Consider the following 11038-nt stretch of genomic DNA (forward strand, 5'->3'; position numbering starts at 1 on the left):
ATTCTCATCAGTAGAAGCTTCAGGTTCTTAACAAGTAAGGGTGTTCACAAGTTAAAGCTACGCACTGTTCAAAAGAAGTCAAGGAAACTCAGAAATGTGTCTCCAGTCTCAATTTATAACCAGTGGAACCCACGAAGCTGTTTACAACCAGCTTTCCAAAGGGAGCAGCAAAAGCCAGCATCCTAACTATTTTTAGAGTAGAACTCCTTTAGGATGAGAAAAAGGAATGTGTTTGTCCATGAAAGCCAAAGAATAGACTCCACTGTCCTGTCATGCTGCAATCCTGGGCTCTTACTCCTCACACTGCTCTTTGTTTCAAGGTATTTTTGGACAGCAGCAAAAAAAAAAAAAAAAAAAAAAAAAAAGAGTACTTGCTCATACTTGTTCTAGTTTCCGTCCATGTTTCTTAATTACAAGTGAGTGAGCTGGCATGCAGTGCTCCAGGTAGGCTCATGGCTGCCTGGCATGGCTACCAGCAGCACTACGCCATCCCTTCTGCACTCAAAATACTTCAATCTGTTCACCAAAAAACGTTAGCAATTGAGTTATCCTCCAATCACCAAATTCATCCCTGCTGTTCTCCCCATCTGCTGAGCAGCTCTCAGCACAGGATAGAAACTTGTTTTCAGGGCTCAAGGGCATCACCACCTCTTTTTTACCCCTTTTAGAAACCACACCTTAATCTCTACTGCCTCTATTTCAGGGTAGCCAGGTCCTTTGTGCGCTGTGTTCCACTGATGCAGCGTGTTTACCAGATCTCCTAAAGAAACGAGTGCATCCCAACAGCAAGAGTTCTCTTCGTGGTCAAAGCTGAGCATGAATGCTCTTCCTGCTGAGACCTGAGGAAAGTGAATAGCACATTTTTCCTAATGTGACATCTGTTGTCACAGACACTACCAGCTCCTTATTCACTTCAAAGCTCCACTACAAAGGCGTACCTACTCAGTTTAAGAAGCATATTTATATGTATTCTCTGGATATAGCCCTTACCATATGCAGAGGAAACAATCTAACAACAGTCATGCATCTTTGAAAAATAATTCTTAGCAACTCTTTCTTTCCCCCCTTTAAAAAAAAACTAAAAATAGGGCAACTCCACATATAACTTTTATTTCTAATCAAAGCTCTTAAGCATCCAGGTAGCCATACTGAAATAGAACACCATTCTAAAAAGCACACCATGCACAAAAGTACATTGGTATCTTTAGTGAAGGAAGAACCCATATTCTTAAAAAAAAAAAAGCTTTCCTTCAGAAAAGTATTATATATGACAGTAATATACATAAGCTAACACCACAACATGCTATTAAATCCAAGTCATGCTGCAAGCCATGTTTTCCATCAAGAAACAGCGTTCTATGCCATCATTCATCTCTGCAAGAAGATCTGACAAAAGGTGAGGATGCTGCAAATGCAGTGAATCTGGGACAAGTTGTATTGCTCATAACCTAAAATCTTCTGCAAAGTTTTGTCACTGGAGCTCAAATTAAGCGCGTCCAGATGCAAAGGGAAAGTGAAGACAGAATGTACATCGCTGTGATTAATGAGGATTCCTGACACCAATGGCATTAATTAAAAACCTTATGACTTTAAGATTTTTCAGTTCCTTAAATTTATTTTAATTTTACAGAAGCAGAAAGCAGTCATCGTGCTGCTTTAGTTAGGCTGCTCCTAGGAAGCTATGTCAAAGCTAACCATGGCATGTTCTCATATTACAAAGGAAGCACACAATCTTTGATTGACCAGGTGTACCCAAATGCAAAGGAAACCAACAAGAATGTAAGAATTTTTATTGTCAGAGCCCAACAGTTATGCAAAATAATTTGTGTTGTTTGTTTTCTTTTTCTTCTAAACACCACCCAGCAACTGAAAACAAAGCACATGGATGTGGTGCCACATCTAGGGTCTTCCTTTTAACTGGCAGTAAGTAATTCATTTGTGTTTCTCTGCATAGAAGAAAAAGAAAAAACCATCTGGCTCAACAAGCAAAGAAACCCATCCTTTCCTGGAGGTCTTTCACATTCATTTAGGAAACAAAGTGCTCTGCTCCTGCTGAGGTTAGACACTGGACACACGAAGAGAAACCACTTCTGGAGATGCACTGCACTTTGTTGTCTTATATCCAGCTCTTCCACAGAAAATCGTACTTCTGGATCTGTACCAGACAGCTCAGTTCCTGTGAGGATGAAGCTGGAGATGAACTGCATGCTTTTCAGCTTGTCGCTACGTGCATCTGAGGGGCTGGCACTGCAGTCTAATATTAAACACAAGTAACAAAAGTCTGAAGTAGCTCAAGTTACCTTGTACATATCCCAATACTTATAAAGATCAGCTGACATCAATTTGTCCATGCTGATGACCTCTAAAACTTTGGAGCTAAAGTTCATGCCATGGACTGAAAACCATCATACTCTTTTGTTAACTACCCCAACTCTAGCCAGTGATGCTCTTCTGCTATGAAAAAACTGGGTATCTTACAGAACACAGTGCTTTAACAGTAAGGAACCACCACAAAACTCTAATTTAAAGAGCTCACAGTCTTTAGTACATTTTCTTGATTTAACACATATGTAACTTTCTCACTAGAAAAGCATCCAAATGGACAAATGATCACTTCTTCTCACTTAACTGCATACCAGTACTTAAAGTAGGCAAAGTAAACCTGGAGAAACAAAACAGAGAAGACAGTGTTGTACTGTGCTCAAGTGAAATGAAAAAGGAAATATGGAACAAAAAGGAAGAAAATAACTTCAAAGCAGCAACTATGTCAGATGGAAAAGCCACTGTTATTACTCATCCATCAGCACTTCTAGGTGAAGCACACACAAGAAAAAGGCTATGGACATAACAGAGAGTACCTCCACTTCCTGCTGTTACATGACAACATATCCTTTTCCCTAAATAGAAAAAACAGCACAGAAAGAAAGAGAAGGCAGAATACACCATGCAACACCACCCTGCAAAACACATTTAAGAACATGCTTAAGAGTTGAAAACTAAACTGATGGTGGTTTTGCTTGACCAACTGTTACCTAAAGTAGTAGCATTAATTCAATACTATTCAATATCTTTATCGATGACCTGGATTACGGCACTGAGTGCAACCTCAGTAAGTTTGCAGATGACACCAAGTTGGCTGGAACTGTCGATCTGCCTGGGGTAGTGAGGCCCTACAGAGAGATCCGGACAGGCTGGAGAGCTGGGCTGAAGCCAATGGGATGAGGATCAACAAGACCAAATGCCGGGTCCTGCACTTTGGCCACAACAACCCCAGGCAATGCTGCAGGCTTGGGGCAGAGTGGCAGGAAGACTGTGTAGAGGAAATGGACCTGGGGATATTGATTGATGCTTGGCTGAAAACATCAGGAATAGTGTTGCCAGCAGGAACAGGGAAGTGATTGTCCCTGTGTACTCAGATCTGGTGAGGCCGCACCTCGAGTACTGTGTTCAGTTTTGGGCCCCTCACTACAAGAAAGACACTGAGGCCCTGGAGCGAGTTCAAAGAAGGGCAAAGCTGGTGAGGGGTCTGGAGCACAGGCCTTATGAGGAGCTGCTGAAGGAGCTGGGATTGTTCAGTCTGGAGAAGAGGAGGCTCCGGGGAGACCTCACTGCTCTCTGTAACTCTCTGAATCTCTCTGTAACTACCTGAAGGGAGGTTGTAGTGAGCTGGGGGTCGGTCTCTTCTCTCGTGTAAACAGTGATAGGACCAGAGGGAATGGCTTCAAGCTGTGCCAGGAGAGATTTAGGCTGGATGTTAGGAAATATAACTTTTCTGAAAGAGTGGTCAGGCAGTGGAATGGGCTGCCCAGGGAGGGGTGGAGTCACCGACCCTGGAGGTGTTCAAGGAATATTTGGACGTTGTGTTGGGGGATATGGTTTAGTGAGATCTGTGGGTGATAAGTGGATGGTTGGACTGGATGATCTTGTAGGTCTTTTCCAGCCTTGGTGTTTCTGTGATTCTGTTACACTACTGAGTTTCAATTTTCGTAATATAAAACAACACAGCACTACACATCCATCCTGCTGCTGCTATCGTGTCTGAATGTGCATTAAAATGCCACACAGCCACTGAAAACCTTCCTCCTACTGTTCCACTTGGCAAGTGTTTTTGTTTACACCTGGGAAGAATGGCAGGAATTAAGAGTCGGGAAGCACAGGTGGAGATGGATCAAAGCTGAACATAGGAGCCACCTCTTGTCATGTGAACAACCAACAAGTCAGCTGCAGCAGTACCAAATCATCTCTACCTAGTCACATGCTTTGCTTTTATAGTGATGCATCATCCAAAGCTGCTAATTGCTATATGCACAAAAGCAAACTATAATCATGATGTTTAAAGTCTCTCCCGTTCCCACCTTACACATCATGCAAATGCTTGCACACTACTAACTACCAAGAAATCAGTGCCTCTAGCCATTTACAGAAGTATACATTTACAGCCTTGCAGGGACATTGCAGAAGTTAAGGTTTTCTCAACAAGCTCATCACTAACCTCCAAAAACAAAGATATATACCAAATCAAATATGAAAACAAGACAATACAGGAAAGGTGAAAACACATTAAAAATACATGAATTAATAGATAACTTGAAACCTTTAAATAGAATTAGCAAACTTACACTGCATTAAAAGTACAGTTCAAATAGTTTTCTTTAACCCAGAGCCAACCTCTCCCTTTCACCACCACCTGGCTCACCCTGGAGACACTTCTCTCAGAGGGTCTGGGACTTACAAGTTCCAGCATCCTCCCTACATCACAGCAAAGCCTGAAACATTCACACCTTTCTTTCAGATGCATCCTGCCATCTCATTCAGTCCATGTGTAACACAACCAGCTATCCAAACAAAACCCAACTTTGGGTACACTTACCTGTGGTCATAATCAGCAACAGAGCTCATTTGCTGTCAGTTCTTCCACTGTTTCTTAACTTCGTCTCAAATCCTACCTGCACCTTGACATTATCAAGTCTATGTTTCCCATACAGATATATATATATTTTTTTTAATATTGAATTTAAGTCCATCTAAAGTCTTAAAGAGACTCCTGCCACAAAACTGGCCTCCCTTTTGGTCAACTACAACAAACAAACATATCAGCTTTCTAAAGGAATTCTTTTGAACTGCAATAACGTCTAACACTTCCGTCTTCCTTGCTCCTTTTGTATAAACAGAAAAAGCAGAACTGTCCAGAAGTTGCTTGTTTTGAGAATAAGCACATCTCTATCTGCTCATCCAAGCCAAGTTCAGAGATACCTATTGATTCCAAATGGATCCACCACCACTGATCTTCAGTATCAGCAGCCAGAGGATGATTCACTGCTTCACAAGTACAAAACAGCACACATGTTTACCAGTAAAAGTGTACTTTTAAGATAATACAATGCTGTGAGCATTTTATATGTATATATATATATATATATATAATTATGTTATTATGCGCAATCTTCTATCTTGTTTCTCATGCCACTGCCACAAGTACTCCTTTCTCTCTTCCCACCCCCCACCTCCCCCCCCCAAGAATGTTTTGGAAAAAGGGCAATACTAAGAAACCTAAGCAAAATCATCTTTGAGATGCAAGCAGCAGTTCAACTTATAATGTACTCCACAAATATTCACTGCAAGGATAAAAGAAGAAACATTAGTGAATAAAATAAACTTGCATAAACTTTGAGGTTCTTCTTCTACATGAATTAGTGTAATGCAGTTACTGCTGGCATTTGTCCCCTATATGGCTGTATAACAAACCAGAAGACATTTTACAAAAAACAAAAACATCAGTTGTTTTTAATAAGCTGTTTTTAAAAATTACCAGTGCTGCTAGTCAGCATATTCCTCTTGGCCCACAACCAGAATATCATCACTTCTGGCATAAACACCGCTCTGCAAGGACCACAGCTATTGTCCAGAGCAGAAGCTGAAGGAAGCAGAACTGGTCACAAACAAGAGCAGGCTGCCAGCAGGCACACAGCACTCCGGGGAATCGCTCTTCCGACAGCCACATACGGGACAAACACCAGCAGCAGCCACACACCAGATCCTAGTGAAGAATCCTGAACACCTCTTTACCCTGAAACACAACAAGAGGACAGAAAGTGTCAATAGAAAGCAAGAGAACAAAGCTGTTTCAGTATTTGCTTATACCTGCATGAAGGAATTAAAATAGCATTTTTGTGTTCAAACTTCTTCTACCAGGACTGACTTCCCCCCCTAATGTCATATTTAGTATAATTAATCATTTCCAAATCTATTTTGCTTTTTAACTAATGACTCCACAGTCACCTAGTTATTTTCCTCTACATTTTCCCCTCACTCTATACATAAGCACAGGCACACCACTGATTTTGCCAAGGAAGCCTCATAACCAAGTGCATGTGTGTGGTTTTATAAACTGAAAATTTTCTAAGCAGAAGAATGCTATCAAGAATTAGCAAACTTTAAAAAAAAAAGCCAACTAATATTGCAGAATAGAAAACTCAAAATGGGAACAAATATTTTTCAAAGCCAGAGGAACAAAGAAACTGAACCCCCCCACTTAACTACTTCAAGTTTGGCTGTGAAAAGTTACAGCAGCAATCAGGACATTTTAATTACGTTGTATAAACAGATGTAAAAATAGGACACAAGGAAAAATCAACGCCCCAAAAGCTTACATAGCTTCCATGGATGTGCAAGAACTCAGCAAACAAGAAATGAGTCAAAGGATCAAGAAAGGTACACTAAGCGTACAACAAAGACAGCAGTAGACTAGCACACATTACCTGGCATTTACGTATTACAATACTTGCACATGCATGCTGATCAAATAGAGAAGGCATGCTGCCATGCTCTGCTGATTTGCAGAACGATGCAACCAGAACAGAGCAGAGTTCAGCTCCGTGAGGGCAGGGCTTTACCCGACTTAGAGCAAACCCATTGTTCTGTCATGTCTCATGTTTCTAATGCTGGGTCATCAATCTCCACATTTACCTTATAGAATTCTAACTACAAGACTGACAGTTGTTTGCTCCATTAAGCATTCCAAACAACAGGCCCTACAAGCAGCAGATTAACCCAGATTCAGCACGATTCTTGAAACGTGAGAGACCTGACCTCTTGTAAGGAAGGGATCATCCTCATGAAGCAACAGAACAAGGCAGGCTATTCTCGTGCAGACAGGTACTCCTGAAAAACCAGAAACCATCCCGACACACCAAACAAGTGGCTCAGAGGTGGAGGCACCTAAATTTAATCACATGTTAAACCACAGGGAAGGTCACCTCAAAAGCAGATTAAAGATTTATTTTATTTTTTGAAAAGTCTTTAATTATACTTGCTTGATCCATAAACATACATCAAATACATTTCTCCTTCAATGGAGAAATTATCAGAAGGTGGCACCTACAGAAAAAAGTCAAACACTGCCAGCTGAAGGGCAACAAGCCTTTGTTTTACATTACATAGCAAAACTTCATGGGAACTCAGAAGCTTGCTTGCTCTGAACACAGATGAAAGAGAAATGAAGCATTTCACTGAAGTAAAGGTTTGCATGCCTTTAGGAGTCCTTCGGGAAGCACGATCTAGAAACTCCAAAACCATTCAAAGAGGATGAATACAATTCACAAAACAGAAGAGAAAGGAGTTTTCTTTTCAACTACGTCAAACTTGCCCTGATTTCCTTCCTCTCCTGAATGCATCATTTTGGCTTCCAGTAAAGGTCATGCCACAGAACAAGGTCTGCAAAGTCAGGAAAATATCAACACATTCCATAAGCTCAAGCTGTTTCTGTCAACATACAGGTTTCCTCCACTTCAATACTGCAAAAACTTCAATCCTTTCATTTACCACCCCAGTGATCCCACTCCACCTGCAGCTGGAACAAAAGCCTCATGCACATCAGACAGCAGAACACATTCCCTCCTTCAGTGAAGGCCCACACCATTATCCACAACACAAATGTTCATCTACATGTTTGACAACATGATTTTCACCATGCAGCTTCAAGACCAGCCAAAGCAGAACTAATTGCAGGGGCTGTAAGCATAATGGTGCATGTAAACAACATACTTTGTGTATTTCATTATCTGTAAGCTAACAAGCAACAGGAGGCCAGACAACATGCACTCTTGCAATACACATCTGCAGCTGTGCAAGTGCTACAAGGTGCACACAACTGCAGCCTTCATAGAGAAATTAAGGGCAAGAACACAACACTGTGTGTGTTTTAAAAGTGAAAACTTACTGTCCTCACTGATTAAGCAATAATGTAGAAGGTATTCACCAAACCAAAGATCAAACTGTAGCTGGAGAAGAAGTTTTTGCAGAGTATTTTTTCTTCACAAGCAGCAGCACTGCACTTCTGAATTGTGCATTCTTGCTTTCCCTTGTGAATACTTACATGACTACACCAATAGGAAGAATGACTAGTTGCTCTTAGAAGAGCTGCAAAGCTTCACAGAAGTAGCTGCAGTATGCATTAGTTAGTTCTCTAAGAATTCAATACACTTCAATAAATTAATGAAAAGAATTGGTTCCCTACGTACATAAACTGTACATAGCACACAAGGTGTCAGAACAAGACTTTGGGGACAAAAGCATGAGATTCAGCACACAAAAAAAAACACAAATGGTAAAACGTACACTGGGAAACTATTCTAGCATCCAAAAGAGAAGCAAGATTTGTGTATACACTTCTGCTTTCATTACAGAGGACATAAATACTTCCTTACAAAGAAGTATTAGTCTCTCAGTGCTCCTTCACAGGTCACGGCTCTCCTGACATACCTAACATCATTCACACAAACAGGAAGAGCCAGAAAACACTCCAAAACAACAGCTCTCCTCATACCAACTTGAGTTGCACTCTCAAGAAAAAGGTATTCTGAAAGTGTAATACCACAGCACAAGAAAGTTAGTGTTAACACATGGATTTTAAAGATAGAGATTATCATACTAGGGATCCAGTCAAGTCTCTTATTAAATAACTGAGTTACGTAGGCCTATGGCAAAATTGACAGTGACATTTAAGACTGCTTCCTCATACAGCTGAAAAACACTCAAAACTAAATTATGAGATTATATTTTTATTCAAGAAATCTCCTAATACTCACACAACAGTATCTGCAAAAAGAATGCAGTTAACCCAGCAGTTAGGATGGTATGTGGCAAACCAAAACACTGCCTCCTATGTGCAGCAAGAGATAAGCCCCACCAGAACACCCCTAAGGGCTTTGAATAGCCCTGCACATAACGATGAGGCAATCTGGGAGGAAACCACAACAGCTCTCTCCATCTGCATGTAAGGTGCAGGGCTGAGGAAGATGGGACAGCACAGGTGCTGCTCTATGGGCTGTATTCCTTCACCCAGAGACGGACCTGAGAGATGTGAGCAACTGTGAAGGTTATACAGCGCTTGCGAAGGATGCGCGTTCCTGCAACCGGAGGAGGGTGCGAGCAGCACAAGCAGCGCCATCGGAACCCACACGTACCCTCACGGACACAAGGCTGCACTTAAAGGCTGAGCTGCGCAGCACAGCACGCACGGGCTGCTCAGAAGCACACCTCTACACACAGCTGTACGCACACAGCCGCATCCACGCTCACACATCGCGCTGCCCCGCCTTGCCGGAGGCACACAGAGAACGCGATGCCGCGGGGAGCCCGGCGCAGGGCCGGGAACGGAGGAGGCCGAGCCAGAGGGCAGCACGGCTGCGAGGAAAGCGGCTCCCGGGAAGGGTCGGGAGGGGGAAGGGCCGAGGGTGACGGCGCGTACCGTGTACTCCCGCACTTGGCTGTGGAAGTTCTGCTCGCGGATCGACACCTCGTCCGCCTCCATCCTTCATACTCCCGCGGCCCCCGCTCGCAATGGCGGCCGCCGCCGCCGCGCCTGCTGCTGTCCTCCCGGCGGCGGGCGGGCCACCATGGCCGGTGGCAGCGCCCGCTGCTCCCCCTGAGCCCGGCCGGCGATCGAGAGACTCCAGCGACGATCAGCTAGCTCTGTCAGCGTGCGATGGGAGGCGGAGGAGGAGGAGGAGGAGGAGGAGGAAGGGCGGGCAATGCCGCCTCAGCTCCTCCTGCTGCGTCACCACGCAGCGACAGCGCGCACACCGCGGCCGCACCTCCGAACCGCCCGAGGGAGGGGAGGAGCCAGTGGGCGGAAGGGGGGCGGGGCTCCGCGTTGATTGACAGGAGGAGGGCGCTGTGCTTGGGAGTCTGCCTAGCAGGAAGGCGGGAGCTGGGCGGGGACGGGGCGGCTTTACCTCTTGTTTGCTCTCGTGCGTGGTATCTGTGGAAACTCGTTCTGTGTACGCTTCTCTCCTAGCCTCTGGCCCGTTTTCTTGCTTAAAAGAACACATCGAAGTGTTTTATTAAACTTTATCGTTAGAAAAGGGGGAATGGTTTTAAACTGACACAAGAGAGGTTTGGTTTAGATGTTAGGAGGAAGTTTTTCACACAGAGGTGGTGAGGCACAGGTTGCCCAAGGAGGCTGTGGATGCCCCATCCCTGCTGGTATTCAAGGCCAGGCTGGATGTGGCTCTGGGCAGCCTGGTCTGCTGGTTGGCGACCTGCACACAGCAGGGGGTTGAAACTCGATGAGCATTGTGGTCCTTTTCAAGCCAGTCTATGATTCTATGAAAAGTCATCTTCGACTGTTTGATGCATTGTTTGAAGTTCTGAGTTTACAGAGAACTCCCTTCTGCTTCAGCACAGCTGCAGTTTCATCCTGGTTATTTCCGCACTTTCAAAGACACACGAATTTTGCAGGCAGAATCGCAAAGTGAGTGTAAGAGGTGAGAAAAATCCCACCTGTCCTTCTGAAGTCCACTGCCTGTGCAGGGAGAGTGTCTCAGTACTTACTGAGACCTTAGCAGTGCAAAAGGACCACTAAATATACATCTGGAGGAGCAGTGAGAGCAGCATTTTTGACACAGTTCTTGGGAAAAGCTGTCCTGCTTCAAGCTATTCAGTCCACAGCAATAGATTGTATCTGACAGATAACGTAATTACTTTTTTGTGTTTTCTTCAACTACTCCCCCTTATCTTCAGTCATCTCTTTTTCTAG

At 43.6% G+C, this 11038-nt stretch overlaps 1 protein-coding gene across 2 annotated transcripts in view; it reads right to left on the bottom strand.

Moving 5' to 3' along the window:
- Positions 1 to 10099, bottom strand: part of LMBR1 (limb development membrane protein 1) — a 63106-nt gene extending 53007 nt beyond the window's left edge. The window contains exon 1 of one of the 2 annotated variants that reach the window (XM_048950614.1): positions 9749 to 10099. In XM_048950614.1, the coding sequence (XP_048806571.1) occupies positions 9749 to 9811 (63 nt within the window). In that variant the 5' untranslated portion in view covers positions 9812 to 10099. Of the gene's footprint in view, positions 1 to 677; positions 834 to 9748 lie in introns of those variants that run through there. The other variant, XM_048950613.1, reaches the window with a different exon arrangement.
- Between the last annotated feature and the right edge of the window lie 939 nt (positions 10100 to 11038).

Source organism: Lagopus muta, chromosome 7, assembly GCF_023343835.1.
Source record: "Lagopus muta isolate bLagMut1 chromosome 7, bLagMut1 primary, whole genome shotgun sequence".
Lineage (NCBI taxonomy): Eukaryota > Metazoa > Chordata > Aves > Galliformes > Phasianidae > Lagopus > Lagopus muta.